Raw genomic sequence first — 27,670 nt, forward strand, 5'->3', positions numbered from 1 at the left:
GGTAGCACTGGCATTTTGAGTTTGAAGGAGTAAGGGAGATTTAAGGTCCGGCAATTCCAGCCAGTCTCGTACTTGACCACATTGAGCTTTGAACTCAGGTGGTTAGGAACTTTAGCCTCCATAATAAGCTGAAACTTAGGTGACTAAGGAATAGTTATTGGTTTTTTTGTTTTGTTTTGTTTTTATGGTCTCAGAGAATCCAAATGGATTGGAAATAGTGTCAGAACTGGAAGGAACCAGTTCTAACCTTCCACAGTTCACTCTTCCTTACCTCCCTCTCATTTTATGATAAGGAGATTGAAGAAGGGTAATTAGGTGATTTGCCAAAGTCCAATAAAACAAAGCCAGGAAAAGAAGACAGGGTCACATTCTTGTATTCCTTGCCCTGTGCCTTATCTCTAGGTTCTAGATTCATCACCTTTTGATTAAAACTGTTCTGCCATTGTAGTAACATCTTCACTGCCTGGTTGTTTTTTTAGCTTTGAGCCCTGAAAAGAGTAACTTTTTGTCCCTTCCCCTTTGGCCCTAAGCACATACTCACTGACTTCAGATCATCCGGCAGGCCGTATGCCCTCATGGATGACGATAGTATCGAGTCATCACTTGTGGGAATACAACTGGCACAGAGGATTTTGAGCTGTTTTTGGAGTTAAGATTCTTCTGAGCTATTCAGATACTTGGTCAATTTTTGTACAACAGAAAGCAGCAGGAGCCGATACAGTTTGCATAACTTTTTTTTGAAGTTGCCAACTCCTCACCTACATGTTAAGGGTAATATAATCATATGCAGTGGTTCACTCCTGCCCTGGCTATAGGTGTATCTTCTAAGACGCATTATGGTAAAGTGGAATTATATTGGAAATGAATTTATAACTAGTACGTATACCTATACCTTGTGCCTTACACAGTCCTTGTCAGTTAATAGGTCTTCAGTTCTCAAATGTAATAGCTACTATTTTATTTCCATTTCAGAATTGTTGCAGAAAGATGTAGTGAGGTTGCAGTGTTCAAATAGTCTATTTTAGTTAAAACCTACAGTAAGGAAACAAAAAAAAGTCATAACTAAAAACAACACTTAGTTTAGCCTGCCAAAGTGATATATTTTACTTGTGTTTATTCTTTTATTTATTTATTTGAGGTGGAGTCTCGCTGTGTTGCCCAGGCTGGAGTGCAGTGGCACGATCTCTGCTCACTGCAACCCCTGCCTCCTGGGTTCAAGCAGTTCTCCCTGCCTCAGCCTCCTGAGTAGCTGGGATTACAGGCACCTGCCACCACGCCCAGCTAATTTTTGTATTTTTAGTAGAGACAGGGTTTCACCTTGTTGGCCAGGCTGGTCTCAAACTCTTGGCCTTAAGTGATCCACCCGCCTCGGCCTCCCAAAGTGCTGGGATTACAGGCATGAGCTGCCATGCCTGGCCTATTTTATTTTTAATCTTGTTTCTCTAAAAGTCATTTTCTTCTGTGGTTTAACACTATCATGAAGGTTGTCATCTTCTATTTATTTAATCATTACATAGAGAAAATAGGTTGGGCACGGTGGCTCATGTCTGTAATCCCAGCACTTTGGGAGGCCAAGGTGGGAGGATCACTTGAGGTGAACTCCTGGGAGTTCAAGACAAGCCTAAGCAACATAGTGAGACCCCTATCTCTACAAAAAATTAAAAAATGCGCCAGGTGTGGTGGTGCACACCTGTAGTCTCAGCTACTCAGGAGGTTAAGGTGGCAGGATCACTTGAGCCTGGAAGTTCAAGCAATGATCACATCACTGCACCTCAGCCTGGATGACATAGTGAGACCCTGTTAGGTTAGAATAGAATAGAATATTAATTTTTTTCTTTTACCTTTAAAAAAAATTTTTTTTAACTTTTTATTATTTTTTAATTTTTGAGATGGAGTCTCACTCTGTCACCTAGGCTGGAGTGCAGTGGCACGATCTCGGCTCACTGCAACCTCTTCCTCCCAAGTTCAAGCAATTCTCCTGCCTCAGCCTCCTGAGTAGCTGGGATTTTAGGCGCGGGCCACTGCACCTGGCTAATTTTTGTATTTTTAGTAGAGACGGGGTTTCACCACATTCACCAGGCTGGTCTTGATCTCCTGACTTCAGGTGATCTGCCCACCTCGGCCTCCCAAAGTGCTGGGATTACAGGCGTGAGCCACTGTGCCCAGCTTCTTTTACCTTTACTTTTTAAAAATCATTATTATTACCACACTAGTCTACACTATCAATATAATCTAGTAATTTTCTTATCACTGAAATATTCTAAGGGTTGGGCTTCACTCTAGCCATAAAATAGACTTTTGGCCTTAATTTGTTCCTAAAAGTTTCATTATAATGCAGATCAAAATGGATTACAATGGGTGCAGATCAAGCAATGGAAAATGGATTGTATATTCCTGCAGAGATAATATTATAATTAAGGACTAAAACCCTACTAAGGACTTCTTGTCAAATAAGTCATATAGCTGTAGTCAGTAATATAAGCCCCTATAAATATAAAACAGTGTTCCAAATTCTATAAAATGGACATAAACATATTGAATACCTAGAGTATGCAAGTTGCCCCCAAAGTATAATTAAGAATACGTACAGCATACATAAATTTTAAATTTGGTAATTTCTTAAGCACCTACTATATCCCAGGTAGTGTAGGCAAATCAAAGTAGGCTAAGCCCCTGAAGAGCCTGGAGACTAACAAGGGGTAGCACACATATATAGGAACTATAATTTGAGGAATGGTGAGAATAGTGATGTAGCCAAAGAACAATATTAGATGAAGGGGAGATTCCTTTTTTAAGGTCACATTTCCTGGTAGAAGTATCATTCCTTTAAATATTTGAAAAAGTGAAGGTGATGGAAGTGAAGGCAGAAACAAATGCATTTTGATTTGAGAAAATGACATAAGCAAAGGCATTGAGGTAGGAAAGAACACAGCATAATAATAACATAATTAAAAGCTACCATTAATTAACTCTTTAGAGTATGTACCCTTTTAAAATCCTTGCATCAGTCCTGTTAGGTAGGTAGCTGTTATTATTTCCACCATACAAACTGGAAATTGGAGTTATATAGAGAGGTAAAAAAAGTGGCAGAGGCAGGATTCTAACCTAACTCTGTCTGATTCCAAAACCAGTGTTCATGGTCACCATACTGTAGTCTTTACATTCAAGAAGTAGCAGATAATACAGTTTACCTGGAGGATAGAGTGTATATATATATATATATATATATATATATATATATATATATGGATATGAAGTGGATAGTCTTCTGGGAAAGGATTTGTAGAGGGTTAAGAGGCAGTGAAAATGAACAGAAAGGGACAGGTGAAAGGTTTGGTGGAGAAGGGCACAGAAATAATATCCAAGTGATTGTTGTGGGGACTACGGAAAAGGGGAAAATCGGAGGTGCCTGAGGTTTCATATATGGTTGCCTGAGGACAGTGGCATCACAAACACAAAGTGAGGAGAAGAAAGTGTTGTTTGGAGGGGGGTGGGAAAGGAAAGATGGAGCAATAATTTTTATTGTAGATGTGTTGCATTTAAAGCACAGATGAAATACACCATTGGCAATTTAGGCAACAGATGTGACTTGTCATTTTAAGAAGTCCTCTGGGTTTAAAGGAAGACCAGAGGACAATAACTAGAGGTTGCTAGGAGCTAAGACTTTATGAGTTGACACTCTGACTTCAGTGGGCCTTATCTTCTCTGCATCTCACCACTCTGTGTCCTGACATCACTCAAGTCGCCTCAACTCCATAGCTCCTCTATGACCACAGCTTCCTTTACTTCTGCCTCTGCTGTTCTTATTTCGCCTGCTCTCCACCCTCCCTGTGATCCTTTGATACCTCTGAATGCACCTGGTTCGACAGTCCCTGTTTTCACCTGCCTTTCTCTCCAGTCAAACCTCTGGCCATTCATTTGAATTCTGCCCTCTCTGGCATCTTACAGTACCTCTTCCATAGATATTACCTTCCTCTCCTCCATTCCAAATCCAAAGGGCCATTCTCTTAAGTAGTGAAGGCCTTACAGGGTGATGAACTGTGAACCCCAAACATCTGAGACAGGTCTCGGTTAATTTAGAAAGTTTATTTTGCCAGGGTTGGCTGGGTGTGGTGGCTCATGCCTGTAATCCCAGCACTTTGGGAGGCCGAGGCAGGCGGATCACCTGAGGTCAGGAGTTTGAGACCAGCCTCAACATGGCGAAACCCCGTCTCTACTAAAAATACAAAGTTAGCCAGGTGTGGTGGCGCAAGCCTGTAATCCCAGCTACTCGAGAGGCTGAGGCAGGAGAATTGCTTGAACCTGGGAGGCGGAGGTTGCGGTGAGCCGAGATCACGCCATTGCACTCCAGCCTGGGCAACAAGAGCAAAACTCTGTCTCAAAAAAAAAAAAAAAAAAAAGTAAAAGTTTATAGAAAGTTTATTTTGCCAAGGTTGAGGATGTGCACTCATGACACAGCCTCAGGAGGTCCTGATGACATGTGCCCAAGGTGGTCAGAGCACAGTTTGGTTTTATACATTTTAGGGGGGCATGAGACATCAATCAACATATGTATGATGAACACTGGTTCAGTTTGGAAAGGCGAGACATCTGGAAGCAGGGAGGGGGCTTCCAGGTCATGGGTAGATAAGAGACAAATGGTTGCATTCTTTTGAGTTTTTGATTGGCCTCTTCAAAGGAGGCAATCAGATGTGCATTTATCTCAGTGAGCAGAAGGGTGATTTTGAATAGAATCGGAGGCAGGATTGCCCTAGGCAGTTCCAGCTTGACTTTGCCTTTGGCTTAGTGATTTTGGGGGCCCAAGATGTTTTCCTTTCACAGAACCTAGAATCATAATTATAATATTGTCACTGTTAGCTGTAGAGAAACTATCCTCTTCAATGGGAATTAACACTGTAAAGAGTCCTGGTCCTTAAAGGGACCAAAGCAGGCATAATCTTGTTAGGCTTCCTTTGTGCCTGAAACCTGTGGTACTCTTATTGGATAATATACTCTAGGAATGAACTAAGCAGGTGAGATAGGCTAGCTTACCTTTTTTCTAGTTATGTCTTATTTCCAGTCTTCTGAAGTGTGCAGCAAGGAGGGAGTTGGTATGGAGACATAAAGCAGAAACAACTTCAGAGGTCCTTTAAGGTGATAGTGTACAAGGCTACTGCACTGGCATCCTGTTTCTTCCTGAAACCAGATCTGTGTGTAAAATCCAGCATTGGCTAGGGACTTTGAGACAGCACTAGTCTTGGTTGGAAACCCTGGCTGTCCTCTAAACCTACAGTGTGGTGGCTCCTGACTAGCCTCAGTGAAGCCACTTTGCAATCAGCACCTGTGTCTCTGTAGCTGCGGGCCCTGAGGCCTTCGTGTACGTAGCACAGGGAGCCAGCAGAGGGAGCTGTCGTCCCAGAACTTTCTTGGAGCTGCTAAGAAATTCTGATTTTGAAAAAGATCTTCCTAGGCTCCATCCGAACCTCCCATGCAATAAGACTCTAACTTGAGATATGCAAGAGTTTGGTGCCAGACCCCTGGTGTGAGCAGATGGGGAGCTTCTGCATAGCTGTTTAAACTTGAAAGCCCTAGGAACTCTTGATTTCAAGGAAACGCCTGTTTACTGATCCAAATCAAGCAACTCTTGAGAAATGGGAGTGCCTTCCTGACCTCAGTCTTTATTGATCTTGGTATCCGCACCTCCAGTGACGTGTCCTGAAGGGTGGGAGAGAATTCACAAGTGCCTCACACACAGGGAAAGAAGGAAGTCCAACTATTGCTGCAGAAAGTCCCCACTGGGGAGGTGCGGGTAGTGTTTGGGTAGTACTAAACAGTGAGTGCCCTGTGAGAAGCACAGTGCCTGGGTGCAGCACTTTGCATCAGCTCTGATTTTGAAATCAGAAACAGAAGGCTTTGAAGCCAGCCAGTAAGGGGTTGTCAGGCAGTTGATTAACGCTCTTGATTTGAATCAGAGGCTGCTGTGAAAAGGGATGCAGCTTCTGCTAGCCACTGTGAACTTCTGAATCTCACTAGGGTTGGGTCTGCTTTGGGGCACTGAGATAACCCCAGTATTTCCAAACCAGCTTTCCCTTTTGCTTCAGGACATATCTTACCCAAGCCTGCACTATGGAGAAGTGGGACGGTAATGAGGGCACCTCAGCTTTTGACATGCCTGAGTGGATGGTGAGTTCTCTGGTCGTTTTGTTTCTCCTTCTGTTTCTTGATAATGAGAGGCAACCATTTTTGACGGGTGACAAGGATCACCTCTGAGAAGCTCCTACCAAGATCCGTGGTTGGAAAAACAGTTATTACTCTACGTTTTGATTAGTTCCTAGGTACTAGGTCACCGCTGTTTCTTAATTATCCGTGAAGCTGGGAAAGGTGTGAGAGTTGCCTGGCCAGGGCTTGTTGCCTGGTGGTCTCTGCTGGGCAGGGGCTTTCCTCCAGCTGCTGGTGTGATGTATGGGTTGTGTTTCCTGTGATGGTTTTGCACTTCTGTTTTCAACCTGATGCTTCATTTGTTTCTCTGGGGGTAAAGAAAAAGAACGATGAGGAGAAAAAACAAAAACAGAACTTACAGAAATGGTGCTGTCTCAAGTCTGAAAAGATTGCAAACATTTCTCCCCTCCCTGCCCATATTTTTCCCTTCAGTCACAACATTTCCCTATTTTCCCCCCAGCTATCCTTTATATATATATTTCTTTAAGGCAGGAACTGTAGCTTTCTTGGTACAGTTCTTCAGAATACCATATTTGCCTGATCAGTAGTTTTACTATAATGATAATAAGGACTTATTTGTTGATAAGAACTAGCATATAAACCTATTATATTGGATCGAATGTCAACTTTTAATTCAAAGACAATAACCATCCTTATGTTTCTAAATAGTTTCTTCTAGATTTAGCCTGATTTCTTACAGCGCACACAGGTTTATGTTTACAGGTTTGTGTTTCCCCACTATGGAAAACTAGTTAGACTCTCTAAAACATATTTCAAGTTTTTAGTGTTTATAGAATTATGGATTTGAAGAAATAACTATTGATAATGAGATAGAATATATAGTAGGCCTAACAAAGGCCTCCCTGAGGAACTTACATTTCAACTTATTGTTTTGGGGGAGGTTATTGCTGTTCTTCTTGATGTTGTTTCAGAACATTGTGTTGAGGTTTTGTTGTTGTTTTTTTTTTTTTTTTTTTTTGAAATGGATTCTGGCTCTGTTGTCCAGGCTGGAGTGCAGTGGCATGATCTCAGCTCACTGCAACCTCCACTTTCTGGATTCAAGTGATTCTCCTGTCTCAGCCTCCCGAGTAGCTGGGATTACAGGTGTGCACCACCATACTGGGTAATTTTTGTATTTTTGGTGGAGACGGGGTTTCACCATGTTGGCCAGGCTGGTCTTGAACTCCTGACCGTAGGTGATCCACCCAACTCGGCCTCCCACAGTGCTGGGATTACAGGTGTGAGCCACCACGCCCAGTCTTGTGTTCAATTTTAAAACATTTTGTGGAAAGAAAACCTATCCATCTACAAGCTTATTCCAAGTAACATAGTGTTTTAGAATTAATGGAAGGATTTATTTAATACTTCTGATTGGGTTGAGTTTTTCTGAATTTCTTGCTACTCACTAATAACAAGAAGAGGGAAAAAGAAATTTGGTTTTCTTAAGGGAAGGGCCACGTTAAGGTATCAAACTTTGGTATTTCTATAAAGGAATATTACAGAAGAATTCTATGAACATTAGTATGCCAACTCAGAATCAATCAAAGTTTTATAGTAATTCTTATTTCTGTCATAGTCCTCACCGTCTTACAAGCTTAGCACATCTCCTCAAAGTTCAGTAGTGGCTCCTACTGAACTTTCACCCATTTACCTTCTTTCTACTTAATGTGAATGGGAAGACTGCCCTAAAGGAGTTGGTGTGACCACTGCATAAGGGATATGATCTAGGGCTTCCCAGCTTTTAGAAAACACTATTTAATAAAACACAGCTCTTTAGTGTTGTGTCTTGGTTGGTAAAAAATAAATAATAAAATTTGCGGCCGGGTGCGGTGACTCACGCCTGTAATCCCAGCACTTTGGGAGGCCAAGGCGGGCAGATCACGAGGTCAGGAGATCAAGACCATCCTGGCTAACACGGTGAAACCCGGTCTCTACTAAAAATACAAAAAATTAGCCGGGCGTGGTGGCGGGCGCCTATAGTCCCAGCTACTCGGGAGACTGAGGCAGGAGAATGGCATGAACCCGGGAGGCAGAGCTTACAGTGAGCCGAGATCGTGCCACTGCACTCCAGCCTGGGCAACAGGGCGAGACTCCGTCTCAAAACAAACAAACAAAATAATAATTCAGAAAAGCACAGCTCTGCTCTGTTCTGTTTTTAATAAGGTATTACTCTCACTTAGGAATTTCTTGGCCATTCTCTCTTAAATAGCAGGAAAATACCTTTGCTCAGTATTTTGAACAGCAATAAAAAGGAATAGGGAGGAGCTGGTCTTCAATAACACGATTGTCTCATTTGCTAGCTTTTCTTTGCCAAAGACTTTTGAGGCTTTCTTTCAGATACCACGTAAGTCATTGACTCCTGACTGGGTCTGAAAGTACTTCATTAGGTTGCTGCTGACAGCCACTTAGCCAAGAAAGCTAACCTCTGAGCACCCTCTAGTGTATTGCCGATGGATTTCCAGATCTTACTTGTAAAATGTTAAAGTGTCTTTTAATCTCCAAGAAAAAAACCCTTGCTTCAGCTCTCATGTTGGGCCAAAGTTTCAAGTGAAAGTTTTAACGAGTGTCTTACTCATGTTCCCATTTACATATTAGTGTAATGAAATTTCCACTGAAACTATCCCTGCCACCAAAGGAAATATGAGAAGCCTCTCAAATCTTCTTTCAGGAGAAAAATTTAGCAGAGAAGGTATATTACAACATCTCTCTTTTGTTAAAAATCACCAGCAAAAAGGGACTTCATATCCCTTAGAGAATAGGACTCACACCACATATAACAGCTGACAGTACTCACATCTCTGATTCCCAGCAGGAAAATAAGCCGGGATGAAGCCTGAAGAACCCCAATCTTAAGAACTGACAAGGTAGACTTTCAAGGTTACATTCCATCAATCACTGGAAAACTTCTCCTGGAGCCTCTGCTCCTCAGCTGTTTTCATGTGAAGGATTTTCTTAGCCCTGTTCAGACAGCTTTACTGCTGAAAGGTTGGGGAACACTTCCTTTTAAAGATTGTCTTTATTAATGTGTTTTACTTCCCCTGAGAGATCTTTAGTCCCTTCTGGTAGTAACCTCGACTGACATGCATGGAGATCAGCAATAACTTTTCCTCTGTTTCTACATTTTAATATTTCCTCCTCCCACTCCAGCTCTCTGTACTTTTCCATAGGAAATCTGGTTGATTGACTTTCTTGAGTATCCACCCAGCTTGATGCCCGATATTCTTTTGGCAAGAAGTAATCCTTTTCGTAGGTAAAGAGTTAGTTCAAGCCGCTCATTTGGCTTGGAAGAGAGAGGTGTTTTGAGGAATATCTGAACCATATCTACTTGGAAGTAGAGACAAAAATCTCCAAAGTATCTGATAAATCGTGGTAGAGGTAGCTTGACTATAACTCTAGGTCAGGATTGGTGCTTAAAACAGAAAACCATTTGAAAAACTGATGAAAACTATGGGCTCTCTCCCCAGGATATTAAAAACGCATAATTTTGCATACTGTTGTAGGGGGTTCTAGACATCCATGGAATATAGGTTAAGAACACTTAATTTGAAAGAATAGAAATATTAATATTTTAGACTTGTATATCAATATGTAGTTTTCAAAACCCTCTCACATCTTATTATCTCAGCATACATTTTAAATAGGCAAAGTAGATATGATTATCCTCATTTTAGAAATGATGACAGACCTTAGGAAGTAGAGACACAGATACATCCTTTGTAGTATTACTTTATGTACTTGAAAAGGAATTAATTGGTTTCTCTTGGCCTTGATCCTCTTTAGGATAAATAGATCTTCTATCCTCCCCATGAGTCCTGTTTTTCTTAATATATTACCTGTCTCTTCTTAAGAGCCTTAAGTTACGGAAATCAGAATTAGACCCAGTTTTCTTTAGACCCTGTTTTGGGTGTAAAGAAAGATCACCTCAGCTGGGCGTGGTGCCTCATGCCTGTAATCTCAGCACTTTGGGAGGCTGAGGTGGACAGATCACCTGAGGTCAGGAGTTCAAGACCAGCCTGACCAACATGGCGAAACCCCATCTCTACTAAAAAGTACAAAAAAAATAAGCCGGGCATGGTTGGTGTGCTCCTGTAATCCCAGCTACTCAGGAGGCTGAGGCAAGAGAATCACTTGAACTCCGAGAGGTGGAGGTTGCATGAGCCGAGATGGCACCATTGCACTCCAGCCTGGGAGACAAGAGCGAAACACCATCTCAAAAAAAAAGAAAGAAAAGGAAGGATCACCTCATTGTATTCTCTGACCTTTCAGATAACCTTTACTTTTCTGCCTGTGAACGTGCCTCCATGGTTATCGCTATGATAGGATAGAATGGTTGGTTAAGAAGAGTCAAGAGAATCAGGGCTGCTTTACTCACGCTTGGAGAAAGTGTTAGAGCAGTGGTTCTCAAAGTGTGGTCTTCAGACTGGTAGCATCAGCGTCTCCCAGGGAGTTACTCAAAACACAAAATCTTCAACCAGAGAATTGGAAGCTGAAAAAAATTTTTTTTTTAAATTACAAAATACAAAATCTTGGGCCCTCTCCAGACCTAATAATTCAAAAACCCTGGTGGTTAAGATCCAGCAATGTGCTTTAATAAGCTCTCCAGGTGATTTTGATGCAGCTAAAATTTGAAAGTTACTGTATTCTATAAAAACTTGTTGGCTGGGCGCGGCGCCTCACGCCTGTAATCCCAGCACTTTGGGAGGCCGAGGTGGGCGGATCACGAGGTCAGGAGATCGAGACCAGCCTGGCTAACACGAAGTAAGTGATGGGACTTTTTTGGTTTTTTTTTTTTTTTTAGTAGAAACCCTGTCTCTACTATTAAAAAAAAAAAAAAATACAAAAAACTAGCCAGGCATGGTGGCACGCACCTATAGTCCCAGCTACTCGGGAGACTGAGGCAGGAGAATCACTTGAACCCGGGAGGTGGAGGCTGCAGTGAGCCGAGATTGCGCCACTGCACTCCAGCCTGGGTGATAGAGCAAGACTCAGTCTCAAAAAAAAAAAAAAAAAACAGACAAAACTTGTTAAGTGGTAAGGCTTTTCCTGTCAGTCTCCTAAAATGTCTTCTGGTTCTATTTGGTATAGATATGCCGGTCCTTCTGGCTCAAGTTATCTGACTTAAGTCATTGGACCAAGGAGCTCCTTTTTACCTGAGTGAAGGAAAGGGGAACCAGCTTAATACATGCGGACTGGGGTGAACATTCTTGTTAGAAGGAGCAAAAGTTTAGAGATTCATCAAGCAAGCAAATTATCTGTCTCACTTTGTGAAATTATGAGTAAGCGATCAGAATTGCTGTGGGTGATGGTGAACATTCATATTTGAGTTCAATTAATTTCTGTTTCCATTTCTGGTAGTGACATTGAGCAAAGTTGCCACTTAAAGAGCTGTTAGAGTTCTAATTCTTATATAATTAGGTGTTTTAGAATTGTGACTTGATCAGGGCCCCAAGATTATCCAGGATGATGTCATTTCTAAGATGTAATCTGATACGAAAATGAATTTAAAGAGTAATTTTAAATTAAATACATTTAAAGATAAAAGGAATGATTTGGGGCTAGTACACCTAGGACTAGGACCTTTGGTCTTCTGATTAATATTATGAGGCATGGTATAGTAGATGGAGCTTTGGCTCTAGCATAAACACAGGCTCAAATTCCAGTCCCATCGCTTACTTGCTGTGAGACCTTGGACAAATCATTTGTTCTCTTAGAGTTACACTTTCCTGCTTTGTCAAGTGAGAATAATACTGCCTAATTCTTAAGATTCTTGTACAAATTAATAGAAGTAACATATACACAGAACTGTGAAAATAGGCACTTACCAAACTTTTCTCTTCCAGAGATGTCAATAAGCAGTATGCACTATGACCTTCTCTCTCTAAAGATTATCCTTAAAAAAAATCTGCCGGCTGGGTATGGTGGCTCACGCCTGTAATCCCAGCACTTTGGGAGGCCGAGGCAGGTGGATCACTTGAGGTCTGGAGTTCAAGACCAGCTGACCAAAATGGTGAAACCCCGTCTCTACTAAAAATACAAAAAAATTAGCCGGCGGGGTGGCACATGCCTGTAATCCCAGCTACTTGGGAGGCTGAGGTAGGAGAATCACTTGAACCCAGAAGGTGGAGGTTGCAGTGAGCCGAGATCGCATCATTGCCCTCCAGCCTGGACAAAAAGAGCAAAACTCCATCTCAAAAAAAAAAAAAAAAAAAAAAATCTGCCATTTTATGTCCTTTCTTGTGCTCAACAAGCAGTCTTTTTTTTTTTTTTTTTAAATTAAGGAAGAATTGACATCACTTTCCCCCCAATCTCTGTAGCAGACAGTTGAGTGTAGCTTTCTTCTTCACTATGTCTCTTTCAGAAATCAGCAAATAAATAATGTGATTCTTTGCCCTTTTGCTTGAATATTTGGCACGTAATAAGATTGTTGTGATTCTGAGGAGATAAGAAACTTCCCTTTGTAGTCATACCTTCCATGAACACACGTTTTGTGAAAAAAGCAAACTGGGTCACCCTGTGCCAAATCAGCAACAATCTTGAGCTGGGACTAGAAACCAAATGTCAAAACCTGTATAAAAGATGCACAATTCAGAGGAAAGCAGTGAACTGAGAAAATTGATTTCCTTGGTGACAGAGCTGTAATCGGTGTCCCCAGTCTGGCTAATCCAAGGACACAGAGTGTAGGGGAGGGCCTGCCTGAGTACTTGGCACCATTAATTTTTTTTTCTTACTCCTTTAATAAAGTCTCTCATTGTTTTAGTGGCTCTGTGGTTAATTTTTTTCTAATGAGACTAGGTTAACTAAAATCATCTGACATGGAAAAGGAGGAGGTAAGGTTGAAAAGGAACCTAATTAGCAAGTTAATTATAGCGAGCAAGAAAGTGCAGTGGTTATATAAATAAGCTATTGTTATGCGCATGCAAGTTGGGCCTTGTCAAGGGACTTGCAAGGTTTAGAGGTCAGAGGATCCATGTAATTAGGTGTTTAGGAAAAAAATAAATAAAAGCAAAACAGCCACTAGAATTAGGAATGGCTGATGAGCCACTAACAGAAATGCCTTATTAAATTGGGGCTGTACTGCTGAAGGGGTTGTTGGAGCTGCTTCAGGGATTCCAAGGAAGAGTAGTCCCCCACTCCCCAGCCCAAAAAGCTGGCTGGAACCAGAGCCAACAGAATTGCTGATGAGGAAAGTTTAAAGGCCTGATCACAAGGGTCCCTGGACCACAGAGGTGGCACTGGGGCTGGTGATGTCACTATGCTGGGCAGCAAGAAGAAATACATTGTTAATGGCAACTCTGGGATTAAGGCCCAGGTGAGGCTAAGCTCTTATTTACCAGTCTTGCCGCTGCTATAGCCATTATTGTAAAAGACCAGCTGCTTATACTCTTTTTCCCCTCCTTTCCTGCTTTCATCCCTCCCTCTGGCATAAGGTGAGCTACCCCTCTTTTAACAGTCTCTTTCCCTCCCTTGCCTTAATGCCTGTTGGAATTAGGCAGTTCTCTCTCAAATGGAAAAGGAGGATTACCTAAAAAACCCTGGTTCCAGACAAGGTAGGAAAGTTAGGGGTAGAATCTACTAAGGTACCACAATTGGGGTGGGCAGATTACAAAACTAATCCATTACAAAATGGATTGTATATTGGTGTTTAATTATTAAGAGGAGGTAAACACCAGGGAGCCACTTAACTATGTTCTGGTTGTTGGAGAAAGATACTTGTTTCTTGGGGAAAATTGTATAACTTATATATAAGTGGTTAATCTCGCTCTAATATTTTTCTGTCTTAAAGAAACTTGAATTCAGTGTCTAACCAGTAAGCAAGGTTTTAGAACCCTATGTTCTAAGTGGAGAAAGCCTTGTACAACCTAGTCTTCTTTAGTATTAAAAGATAGCATGAACTTGTCCCAGGAAGGAGGGATTACTGTAAATAGAAAACACTATAGAGAAGACAGCTCAGCTCAGATAAACTGGTTTGAGATGATAATGCAACTAGATAGCTATATGGTTTATTCACCTTGATCCTACAATCTAGAGAATAAGAGTGACTGGCCCCCTCTAGTGGTGTGTGTACATGGTGTGTGTGCATATGCACCCACATGTGCATGTACGCAGGTGTGTGGTTGTGTTGGGGTTGTGTTGAACATCTGAAACACGGCTTATCTATTCTTCTTTAAAGGGGACACTGGAAAAGTTAGCGACTCAGGGTGACCTTTGAAAAGTTCCATTATTATTCCTTTTCCTGGATGGGCTTCTAAAAAAGAATAAAGACATGTGACTGTTTTGAACAAGGTTGGTGAAACAGAAGCCAGAGTTTGCAGCCTGACTGCTGTCCACCTCCCCAGCTTTCCACCTTCCCTCTTCTTCCCAGCTCTTTTTGCCCTTAAAAATCATTTTAACTTTAGACTTGGTTTATGTTTACCATATTTAGTGAGTATTCAACCAAGTATAGACAGTGAAGATAGAATAGGCTACTTCAGATATATTGATTCAGCACTTGATTGAGTGCCTAGGATTTGTGCCTGCGGATATAAGGGTGAATAAGAATCACAGCTCCTCCCTTTATAAGCCTATAGTTTATAGAGAGTACCGGTAAGTAGACAGATAGTTACATTCATTGTGGTAAGTGCTGTGCTAGGAGAAATGCAATACATGAAAGTTCATATACGTCCTATGGGAGTACATAGAAAGGGCACTTTATCTTTTTGGAATAAATTGCTAGTTGAGCAAAATAATCATCTTTGTCATTTTTTTTAGTTCATGATGAACTTCTTATCCGATGAGTTTTCCTATTGTTGAAAACAATTTGCAAGCCCTAACGCACTTTGCAGGCTTTATTTGTTGTTATAGCTATGAAAATGCTATGAATCCCCCAAAAGGCAATGTGAAGCTGTTTCAATTTGGCATTGGTCCCCTTGTCGCAATACTCAAGTGACTCATTAGTTACCTCTAACTGCAGGAAGTGGAGCCGTTCCTGCTTTCATTCTGGTGTACTGTATGTTCTGCCCATCAAGGAACCATCTTTTTATCATTAAAGGTAGAGTCACTTGTCAGACCTTTGATCATTTTCATTAGACCTTCCTCTATGCCACCTTGGATCCAGAATAGGCAATTATACAAACAGAGAAAACAAAAAAGTTATTAGTTGAATAAATTGTATGAGCTTTTTTCCCCCAAACAAGTATAGCTTACAAGTGACCTTTGATTTGTAGAGTATTATGAAGTATCAGCTGGAACCTCCAACAATAGGAGAAAGATAAAATTGTAAGAAAATCATTATCAAATAATCATCTAAAATGCAACGTCCAGAGTATGATATGAGGCTTATACATATTCATTCAATTAATCTGCTCCTTCTACATCTATTATAGTTAATGATCAATCTTACTGCTTTTAGGTATTTTATAATATCAAATATTAAAAAATAATGTTTACTTACTAGCCAGGCGCGGTGGCTCACGCCTGTAATCCCAGCACTTTAGGAGGCCGAGGCGGGCGGATCATGAGGTCAAGAGATCGAGACCATCCTGGCGAACATGGTGAAACCCCGTCTCTACTAAAAATACAAAAATTAGCTGGGCATGGTGGCACACACCTGTACTCCCAGCTACCCGGGAGGCTGAGGCAGGAGAATTGCTTGAACCCAGGAGGTGGAGGTTGCAGTGAGCCAAGATCAAGCCACTGCACTCCAGCCTGGCTACAGAGTGAGACTCCATCTAAAAAAAAAAAAAAATTTACTTACTAGTACTGGAAAGCTAACTAATATATTTTAAAAAGCTTTAACAAATTAGAGTGGCTACCTGCAAGAGTTACAAGAGCATTGAACCATAGGGGTTGGGTAGGGAGTAGATTTATTGAATTTCCTGCTATGTTTCAATTTACACACATTGTCTCATTGAACCCTCTCTAAAACCTGTGAGGTAAGTACTTTTATCTCTTGTATTTATGGAAAAATGAGACTCACTAAAGCATCTTGAGCAACATCACACAGCTAATGAGCGGCATAGCCAGAATTTAAATGCAATTTCAGAATGTTCATTCTTAATGAAAAGCCTTTTTAAAAATTATTAAATCATACCATTTCCTGAGAGTCTTGAAATCTGAATGCAAGTGATTTTGCCTTCCTGTACCTTGCAATTTTCTCATCTAGATATATGGAGCTTACAAATATGATAATCTCAAATATTCTTTCCAGTTTTACTTTTCAGTGAAACTGTATAAAACATTTCTGAATATGACTCAATTTTCTAAAAATTTAACCAGAATATCCCATTCTCTATTTGTGGGGAGTGGGGTGTCACAATTTTATTGTAAAAAGCATATAGTCAAAGAGTAGCCAGGCACACTGGCTCATGCCTATAATCCCAGCACTTTGGGAGGCCAAGGTGGGTGGATCACTTGAGGTCAGGAGTTCGAGACCAGCCTGGCCAACATGGTGAAACCCCGTCTCTACTAAAAATACAAAAATTAGCAGGTCATGGTGGTGTGTGCCTGTAATCCCAGCTACCAGGAGGCTGAGGCATGAGAATCACTTGAACCCAGGAGGTGGAGGTTGCAGTGAGCCGAGATCGTGCCACCGCACTGCAGCCTGGGTGACAGAGTAAAAGTCCATCTCAAAAAAAAAAAAAAAAAGTGTATCAAAGATAGTAGGTAAAGAATGAGACATTGCCAGACACAGTGACACATGCTTGTAGTCCCAGCTATGTGAGGCTGAGGTGAGAGGATTGCTTGAACCCAGGAGTTCAAGGCCAGCCTGGGCAATATGGAAAGACCCCATCTCTGTTTTAAAAAAAAAGAATGAAAAAATATTCTTCTCTTCAAAGAGTCTTAATATTCCAAACATAGGTTGATACAATCAGATCAACTGTTAAAGGAAGGTGAAAGCCTATAATACAAGCCTTGAATTGCTGTCTCAAAATGGAGGTTCTTTTTCTTTATATAACCAGGTTTCTTTTTCTTAGCAGATCCAGTTTGCTGACCAGAAGCAAGAATTCAACAAACGTCCCACCAAAATTGGACGTCGCTCTTTGTCTCGTTCCATTTCTCAGTCATCTACTGACAGCTACAGCTCAGGTGAGTACTGAACTGCTGTGGACCCAGCTGTTGAGGCTAATAAGTACGATCTCAATGGGACCTCCTGTCTATCCAAGGCTAATTAAGCATGACCAAGACTGTGCTTTGAATAAATACTTCAAGTCAAAATTTAGACTAAAATTCTGGGTGGAATCTTTGGATTTCTCTTGGTGATTCAGAGTGGAGCTTAATAGAAGCCTACTCTTCCAATAGAGGCAGAAGAGGGTGATTAAGGAAATTGAATTCTTTAATCTACTCAGAAGGGTGGGAATGTGTCATTGATGATCTTTCCTGAACAGTATGTGTATATACTTGTGGGTTTTTTTTTTTTATCCTTTGAAAATAAAAAAGAAATTCTTCATCCCTCCATCTGGTACTTGCAAATTAACAGGGAAACCTCAATTGCCCCAAGAAGTAATGACACACTGTAGCTAGTTCAAGCAAGTGAGCCCTTTGCCTTCTCTCCTAAGCTGTGACATTGGACTTCTTGTTACTCCTCCCATCCTTTGCACTGGCATTAATTCAAATACATGTGCCCTGGGACTGAGTTATCATTTAATGCCAGGTCAGCTGTTACTGTGTAGGACCCCTTGAAGGCATCGGCTAGTATGCTAAACGCTGCCTAGTATGAGTCTGATTTAATATGGAGTTAGTTTATTTTGCTCTTGTGTTGGGATGTGGTAGGGAGCTGAGTGCTTGCCCTAGTTACCTCTTCGCATTATAAATAGTTAATATTCTTTAGAAAATTTTTATCATGACCTGAAATTTTATTTGTTCTTTGTACAAATAGGAAAGTAATATTTGTTATATAAAGTTGAAAAACAGTTGTTTGGGAAGCTGTAGCTTTTAGGCTGGGTAGATTATTTATATACTTTTTACATTTCTCTTTTTACTTTCCCCCCACAGTAACAGTGAATGATGTAAAGCATATGATATCACTTCCTATGGGTTTTTATCTAAAGATACAGAATCTTGTACTACCTTTTTTGTGGGGTAGCACAAGATTTGAGACAGGGTCTCACTCTGTCACCCAGGCAGGAGTGCAAGTGGCATGGTCATAGCTCACTGCAGCCTTGACCTCACGGACTCAAGTGATCCTCCCACCTCTGTCTCCTGAGTAGCTGAGACCACAGGCACCCACCACCATGCCTGCCTAAATTTAAAATTATTTGTAGAGATGGAATCTCGCCATGTTGCCCAGGCTGATCTTGAACTTCTGAGCTCAAATGATTCTCCTCAGCCTCCCAAAGTTCTGGGATTACAGGCTGAGCCACTGCGCCTGGCCAGGAAACCTATCTTATTCTGCTGAAATAAGCAGTGTTGAAAATTCACCAACTGGTTAATGTAACTCTGGAAACCATAATAATTGTGAAAAATGTGAATTGTAAAATAGTTTGTAACATTTCAAGCTGTGGGTTTGTGCATGTTATCTAAAGATTGATACTAAATAATAATAATATCAAATTTTAACTCCAGCTCAGTCTCTCCCCTACACACTAGATATACATATCCAACTATATTCCTTCAGAGGAAACCAATACCTGCCTTCCCACCCAATCCCCATAGGCAGGGAGGGTACTTTAAAAAATATCTATTTACCTGAAAGAGAGTAATTGATGCTCTTGGATTCTAAGTGAGCACACAGTGGCTTGGCATAGCTCGTTGGTGAATGATATGGACTGGTATCATCGTGGTAAACTTGGACCTTTTAGATTAAACTATATGAAATTACCATTTTTATAAGTCAAAAATTGTCTACCTAATGTATCTGTTTAATGATATTAAGTTCAGGCACAGGAAGTCAAAACATCCTGGAGATGAAAAAGAACTTAAAGATCTCATTCGGCTTCCCTCTAATTGCTGACCTCTTTGGGACATAGGGTGCTACTTACTATACATAGTTATTTATCTCCTGATAAGTTCTTATATAATCCCTGGAATTTAAAGATTTTATTTAAAATTTGCTGGCTTTGGTTGCCTGATTTAGGGGTATTCCACTGTCCTGGTTACCCTCATCCGGATCTATTTCAGATTGGGTATCATTTTAAAAACATTATGCCTATCAACATAATATTCTCAGTGGTCTGAACTAATCTACAGGAAGTGTTAGTTCCGTAAACTCAGTGCTTTAAAAATGAAACCCAAAATGTTTGCTGCTTTAGCAGCTGCATCACATGCACTGTTGCCTTGTTTTGTTTTTTGTTTCTTTCTTTTTCTTTTCCCCTTTGAGTGAATGGTTGTCAAGCCCTTTTAAACAGACTCTGACTAGAAATGCCTACTATCCTGATTATTGGACTAGGAGTTAGGAGAGACCTAGTTTCTAGTCTTTGATCCATGTTTGATTTGTTGTGTGATGCTGGAAAACTCTTGCACCTGGCATCTTCGTAACACAGACAATGGAAAGTTATATCCAATGATAGAAAAAGAGCTTCATGTGCATCGAATGAAAAGCCAAGAGTAATGGAACTGACTCACAACTCTCTAAATATGACAAGACATATATGCAAATGTGTGTCAATAAGAACTTGGGGCCCATTTTCAGCATACATTATAATTTAAATGACTAGGCTGGGCACAGTGGCTCATGCCTGTAATTCCAGCAATTTGGGAGGCCAAGACAGGCAGGTCACCTGAGGTCAGGCATTCAAGACCAGCCTTGCTAACACGGTGAAACTCCGTCTCCACAAAAAATGTAAAAATTAGTCAGCTATGGTGGCGCAAGCCTGTAATCCCAGCTACTCCGGAGTCTGAGGCATGAGAATCGCTTGAACCCAGGAGACAGAGGTTGCAGTGAGCCAAGATTGTGCCACTGCACTCCAGCCTGGGCAATAGAGCGAGACTTTTTTTTATTTAATAAAAAATAATAATTTTAGGCAGGGCGTGTTGCCTCATGCCTATAATCCCAGCACTTTGGGAGACTGAGGCGAGCGAATCACCTGAGGCCGGGGGTTCGAGACCAGCCTGACCAACATGAGAAACCCCATCTGTACTAAACATACAAAAATTAGCCAGGCGTGGTGGCACATGCCTGTAATCCCAGCTACTCGGGAGGCTGAGGCAGGAGAATTGCTTGAACCCAGGAGGCAGAGGTTGCGGTAAGCCAAGATCGTGCCATTGCACTCCGGCCTGGGCAACAAGAGTGAAACTATGTTTCAAAAAAAATTAATAATTTAAATGACTATAGAAATTAACACTGGAAAGCCCCAAAGACTGATCCTTGGACCTCTTCCCTTCTCAGTTTATGCTTTCTCCCTAGATGAACTCATTTATCTCATAGGTTTAAATATCATGTATTGGTGTTTGATTCTCATATTTTATCCCAGCTCAAATCTCTCTCCTATATACTAGATTCATATATACAACTGCCTGCTCAGTCCTTTCACTTGAATGTTTTATAGATATCTCTTTTTATTTTATTCTATTTTTTTTTTTAAGAGACAGGGTCTTGCTTTGTTGTCCAGGCTGGAGTGTAGTGGCACAATCATGGCTCACTGTAGCCTCGAATTCTTGGGCTCAGGCAGTCCTCCCACCTCAGCCTCCCCAGTAACTAGGACTACAGATGTGTACCAACACATCCGGCTAATTTTTAAAAATTTTTTGTAGAGATAGGGGTCTCACTTTGTTGCTTAGGCTGGTCTCAAACTCATGGCCTCAAGCAATCCTCCTCCCAAAGTGCTGGGATTACAGGCATGAGCCATGGCACTCAGCCCATAGACATCTCAAACCTCCCATGTATTAAAAACTGAACTCCTCAGTTCCAACCTTACCCGCCTTCAGTCTATTCTCAACACTACAGCCAAATGTATTCTTTTAAAATAAGTCATGTCATATCATTTCACTGCCTAAAACCTTCCAGTGGCTTCCCAATCTCACTCTTAGGTAAAGCCTAAAGTTCTTACAATGGCCTACATTTCTGTTCACCTCTCTACTTCCCCAAACCTCCCCCCTCCCCGAGATGTTCATTTCACTCTGGCCTTACTAGCCTCCTACTGTTATTTTGAAACATGCCATGCACTCTCCTGCTTCGAGACCTTTGTACCTGTTCCCTCTGCCTGGATGCTCTTTTTCCAGATACATGCATGGCTGGCTACCTTACCTCCTTCAGTTCTTCACCAAAAATTATCGGCTTCTCACTGAATCCTATCCTGGCTACTCTTTTAAATTGTACCCAACATGGTGACTATAGTTATAACAATGTGTTGTATTCTAGAAAATTGCTAGGACAGCAGATTTTAAGTGTTCTCACCACAAAGAAAATGATAGGGATATGAGGTAATGCATATGTTAATTATCTCTGTTGATCCATTCCACAATGTGTACATATCTCAAAACATCATGTTATACACATAAATATGTACAATTTTTGTCAATTAAAAATTAATTCATTAGAAATAAATACAGAACTCCACCCAACATTCTCTATCAAATTTTACTCCTTTATTTTTCTTCATAGCACTTATCATATAACATATATATGTTGCTAATATGTTTTGGTCTTTTCCCTTCTATTTAAATGCAGGATCCATGAGAACAGAGATTTTTTTTTTTTTCTGTTTTACATTGCTCTATTCCCAGCACTTAGAACTGTGTTTGACACAGAAGAGGTACTCAATGAATAAATATTGGTGAAAGGTGTTCAGAGATGTTATACTTTTATACCCTTGTTGAGGTCTCCAATATACTCAGTATGTATGAACGACAAAAGCAGGTTTATGAGATTTCAGAAAAAGATACTTTCCTGTCCAAAGTGCTTGTTTTGCTGAAGATACTCAGAGGCTTACGTAGGCTGTAGCCTCGTCTCCCTTCCTAAGGATCCTAGTACTAAGTTTTGCCATGCTTTCATTTAGGAACCTCTGCCAGCTTTTCTCAACCAGGGATCCTCATCTGAATCACAGAACACAGAAAATGATTTTATAGACTTTTCTTAATTTTCCAAAAGGTGATACATAACTAGTACCTTTCCAGATGCGTAGGAGAGAAGTTAATTCATTATGTACAATGGATGCTTCAAGGCGTTAGGACTTAATTCTAGCAGAACCCAGGTTGAAAAACACTGCATTAATCCATGAAACTATTTTATAAGAAGCAAACTTCTAAAAAACTCTTCCCCTAAGGAAAAAAACCTCATAAAAACAAATGAACAGAAGAGACTTTTTTTTTTAATCAGACCATTCTCAGTGATATATTTCTGAATAAGCTGTTTTTGCAATGAGTTACTTGGTTAAGGATGAGGAAAGAAGACAGAAGTCCCTTCTTCACGATTGGTTCTTTTTTTCCCCAAACTCTACAATTCTTATAAAGTTTGAGATATTTTCAGATGTTTCCGAACAACAAAGTTTTGTTTGTTTGTATTTGGGATGCTAGCATAGCTTTTTACACATTTCCAGAGTGTTACTCATCAGTGAAGTCTGCTATAACCCGACACACAGGTCCCTACTGTTATTTCCATTACCAAATGAATAGGTTAGGCCCAAGAGGAATTGCCTGACATAAAATAGTCTAATAGGACTAATTCAGTCAGGGTTCTGACTGCTGCTTCTCCTAGCAGTAACCCACAGTATCACAGCTGCTGAGAGGTAAAGCTTAATCAGGCTTGAATCATAAAACGTGTATACATGTTCTGTGAGATAGATTGTGGATTCTTAATTCATCATGTTGTATTTTGATTTTGGAAAATAATGAAACAAGATAACATCCCATAGTAAAGTTATATTGTACTTCATACTACTGTTATATTGTACTTCATACTACTTTTCTACGTAGAAACTGAACCCTTTTGGTTATCATCTCATTTATTCGTAAGATTTTTCTGGTGGTAGTTGAGGGAAAGAGAGAGCATAAGGAAAGAGGGAATCTGTTACAGTTTACAGTTGGATAAATTGAAAGTCGGTCACTTAACCACTTAGGGTTGAAGCTAGATCTAGGATCTCACGACTACTTTAGTAGGTTATTGGTTGTTCTTGTTTATTTAAATTATGACTCTGGGCTTTAGAGTATGCTGACAATTACAAATATTTTAGAAACTGTTCAAATGTGTTTGTACATATGTGTTGGGATTCTCTAAATTTTCCTAGGAACAGTCCTTAATACTATCTCAACTGTCATCATGAGTTTGTTAATCTGTGGCAGAAATGAGTACGGATTCAGTAAATTTATTTATTCATTTATTTATAATTCATTCATTTATAATTCAGCAATAACCTTTCCACTGTGTTTGCAGAACTAATAATATATTCTCTTGGTCTGGATCTGTCAGCCATGTCGTATCTACATAGTAGTACAATCTAGACAACTGATATTTTTGGTTCTTACCTGATAGCAGGTCTGTATAAAGGGCTCTTTGAGGCCGGGCATGGTGGCTCAAGCCTGTAATCCCAGCACTTCAGGAGGTCAAGGTGGGTGGATCACCTGAGGTCAGGAGTTCAAGACCAGCCTTCCCAGCATGGCGAAACCCCGTCTCTACTAAAAAGGCAAAAATTAGCCAGGCACCGTGGTGGGCGCCTGTAATCCCAGCTACTAAGGAGGCTGAGGCAGGATAATTGCTTGAGCCCAGGAGGTGGAGGTTGCAGTGAGCTGAGATCATGCTACTGTGCTCCAGCCTAGGTGACAGAGTAAGACCCTGTCTCAAAAAAAAAAAAAAAAAAAAAAAAAGGGCTCTTTGAAAACAAATACATTTTGGCTCAAAGAAAAACATTGGTTGAATTAACTGTAACTACTTGACTACTGTTAAGAAAGTAAAATACTGTTTTTTCCAGGTTTTAGAATAGGGAAGTGGTGTAAAGATTTTTTTTCTTTGAGTTGGGGGGAGGAATGGTAAAGCCAGAAATTGGAATGCTTCTCTTAAGGGGAAATTTTCAAATTTTGTTTTGCTTTTTGGTTTTCTTCTGACTCATTCTTAGAAACTAAAGAGGCATAGGAAGGGCGATCTCTTCTGGGTAGAGTTAGGACTCCAGTCTCAACCTCTCAAATCACTGCCAGCCAACCACCTGCTGTTTGGGTAGATTAGTAGGAGATGATGGAGGTATAAAAAAAGATAAACTGCTAAATGATAATGTATGTATATCATTCTTTTCCCATTCAAAATCTTAAAGCTGAGTAAGAACCCTTAAAGATGTTATATCTGGAACTGAATTTAAAATATGTGCTAAAGTGGGTAATATCAGGTATCATTTATTGAGTGCTTAATTACTGTATGCCAAGCATTGCAGTAAGCACTTTACATACATTATTTTACTTAATCTGCTTAACAACTTGACTCTGACAAGTCATGTTCTCCTATTATATAGTCTTATGACATCCCGATTTCTGCTTTATAGCACACATTACAAATGTATTTTTTTAAAGCTCTAAATAATTAATTTTGTAACTAGTTATTTCTTTTTTGACTCACTGACTAGACTGAAAACTCCATGAAGATAAGGACCATCTATATCTGTCCTGTATTTCCAGCACCTAGGCTATGCATAGTACATAATAGATGCATAATTAAAATTTGAATAAACAACTGAGTGTGTGAATGACTGAATACGTGAATAAATCAACAACTCTTTCAAACGGATCAGCTCCACTTTATACACCCAAAAACAGAGACTGAGACTTAAACCAAAGACTGACTCCAGAACCCATGACCACTATATTTAAATGGCCATTGGGAAGCATAAAAATCATCATGAGTGAAAAAGGATTTGAGATTTCAGGATATTCTGAATACGAACACTTTCTTCAAAAGTAATTTTCCATAAATCTGGATCAGGATTAGAGATGGCTATTATCTTTTTATCTCTCAGGTGGTAGAAGCATTGTTCCCCTAAGCCTCTAATTTATTAGGTATTTCTGAATATTGATTAGTAAAACAGATGACTTCCCAGAAAGCTGTGTCTGGGTTCTGTTGCCAAAAGTACTTTGAGCTTTCACTCACCCTAGGAGAGGGAACCACAAATTTCGTACAGATTAGCTCCTTTCAAGAACAAAAGTCTCTTTGGGGATTTACTAATTCCCTCACCTCCCCTGGTGCCCATGTTCATTCCTGTTGCCTCGTGTTAGGACTTTGCTCCAGCTCTAAAAGAGATTCTCAAGCCCCTGCTGCCCAAATGGTTTGTAGTGCCATGCCTGATTAACTGGGCAAGGTCAGACTTGCCTTTTACAGCCCTCCCAGAGATAGACCCTTTGCTAAGAAATCTCAGAAATGCCTTAATTCTCTGCATATAAGTAGATCAGAGCATCGTAGACCGTAGGCACTCTGAGCTTTCACAGTTTTCTACCCTTAAAAGTGATGGCAGTACTTATTCCATTGAGAGATACAAAGCGTTTTCTAGAGAGTGTTTCTTAACCCCCCAAAAAACTTGGGGGTTAAGAACTATCTTCAGAAGCTCAAACACAAATCAGGGAAGGACACTGCTTCAAATAATCTAGCAAATGGTTAGTAACTACAGAATCCTATGAAGACTAAAAAGACTCCAGCTAAGCATGTGAATAGTAGTAGCAGCAGCTGCCTGTTAGCCACGATAAAAAGTTTTAGACCTTTCACACTCTAGTATATGTTGCTAAATGGATTAGTTATCAGAGCATTTTATTGTACCAAAGGAGGATTTATTCACTTCTTTGGGAGTCTAAAATGCCTAACGCCGGACCTACTGAGGCCAGCAAGAAGGGAGAGCACATTGAATACTTCATTGTCAATGTCTAATTGGGTCTGCAGGCACAATTCAGCCTCATCAGAGTCCGTCTTAGAAAGCTCTGTTAGGTCAGACAAATACTTTTTGTGTGGTTCTTAATTACTTTCCCATGGATTCCTTGTTTTCTAGGTCTTATCTGTTCAGTAATTATACTAAAACACAAATTATATCAAGTATTTAAGCAGCACACAGAGCAGAGTAGCTAGAATCCCAAAAACCCATATGTTAATGACCATGACCTTGCATTAGGAACGTTAACCTAATGCTACCGTGGTGTAACCTTTCCTTTTTGCGTATTCAAGGACCTCTGCATGTTCTGAGGATAAAGTTAGCCCTACATTTCAAGTTAAGGCTATCCAGGAAGAATGTCTTTGGCAATCTCTTTCAGCTTCCGTCTTCTGGCATGTGTATAGCATGTAGGTACTTAACAAAGGTAAAAAATTTATATGGCGCTAGGTGGCTAGAGAAGCTTCATTCGCTCCATGGTTTGGAATTTTAGAGGAAGCATTTCTTTTTCCCTGAGTGTTTTTTATTCTGTCATTCCAGCGGCTTCATATACAGATAGCTCTGATGATGAGACATCACCCAGGGACAAGCAGCAAAAGAACTCTAAGGGAAGCAGTGACTTCTGTGTTAAGAACATCAAACAGGCAGAGTTTGGACGAAGAGAAATTGAAATTGCTGAACAAGGTAAAGAAAACAAGCACCTTTTCCTTCTTAACCTGCCTGTGTTTTTTTGTCCATATTAATCCCTTTTTATGTCTGGGGTCTGGTAGCTTGTGAAATTTCTATGTGATAAGAATACTTACAACAAAAGAAATATGAGTTCAGGAAACACTGGGGAAATCTGGCAAGTCTAGAAGGAACCCTATATTTAAAAAAAAAAAAAAAGGTAGAGACTGGATAAGGACTGAAATATAGAGAATCAGAACCCTGGAGCATTTGTCTCCAAAAGCCCTTTGTGAAGGAAAATACAGGTTTAATGTCTTGATCCCTGGAGAAACCTAATCTAACCTGATCAGGGGAAGGATCTTAACTCAAGAAAATAAGTTTTTCTGTTTGTTCTTTTATCTCTTATTCCCTCTTCTTTAATATTGCTGTATTTATTGGGCCTTTTCAGAAATGCCTGCATTGATGGCTTTGAGGAAGAGAGCTCAAGGAGAAAAGCCTTTGGCTGGAGCCAAAATCGTGGGTTGCACACACATCACTGCTCAGACTGCTGTGAGTTCTTTTCTTTTCTCCTTTTAATAACAATAGTTAATAATAGCCACGAGCTACTGAACGCTTACAACATGCCAAGCACCGAGTTAAGAGCTTAACAAGTATTAGCTCATTAATCCTTATAATGGCCATATAAAGCAGGTATTCTTGTTTCCATTTTATAAACGAAGAAGCTGAGGCTCAGAGGGCTTAAGATATTTGTTTAAGGTTATACAGCTAGAAATCACAGAGTCAAGATTTTAACTTCATTATACAGTAGTCCCCCTGCCTTGTCTGTGGGGGATAAGTTTCAAGACCCCTAGTGGACACCTGAAACTTCAGACAGTGCTGAACCCTATATATACTATGTTTTTTCCTATACATATATACCTATAATCAAGTTTAAGTTATGCAATTGGCCCTGCATATCCACCAGTTCTGCTTCCTGAGGATTTGGCCAACTGCAGATCAAAAATACTCAGGAAATAAAATAATACAACAATACAAAATAACAGATAAGAAATATAACAACT

The 27,670-nt window shown here is 40.2% G+C and overlaps 1 protein-coding gene across 4 annotated transcripts in view; it reads left to right on the forward strand.

The window, feature by feature from the left end:
* The window catches only part of AHCYL2 (adenosylhomocysteinase like 2), a 205,292-nt gene that overhangs the window by 138,223 nt on the left and 39,399 nt on the right, over positions 1-27,670 (forward strand). For 2 of the 4 annotated variants that reach the window (XR_008526806.1, XM_024249306.3), the window contains exons 2-4: positions 17,151-17,262; positions 26,484-26,627; positions 27,058-27,158. Coding sequence is in view for 3 of the 4 variants with exons in the window: in XM_024249306.3 (XP_024105074.1) it covers positions 17,151-17,262; positions 26,484-26,627; positions 27,058-27,158 (357 nt within the window). In the remaining variant the exon portion in view is untranslated. 4 annotated transcript variants of the gene reach the window in all.

The sequence above is a fragment of the Pongo abelii genome, chromosome 6, assembly GCF_028885655.2.
Source record: "Pongo abelii isolate AG06213 chromosome 6, NHGRI_mPonAbe1-v2.0_pri, whole genome shotgun sequence".
In the NCBI taxonomy this organism is placed as follows: Eukaryota; Metazoa; Chordata; class Mammalia; order Primates; family Hominidae; genus Pongo; species Pongo abelii.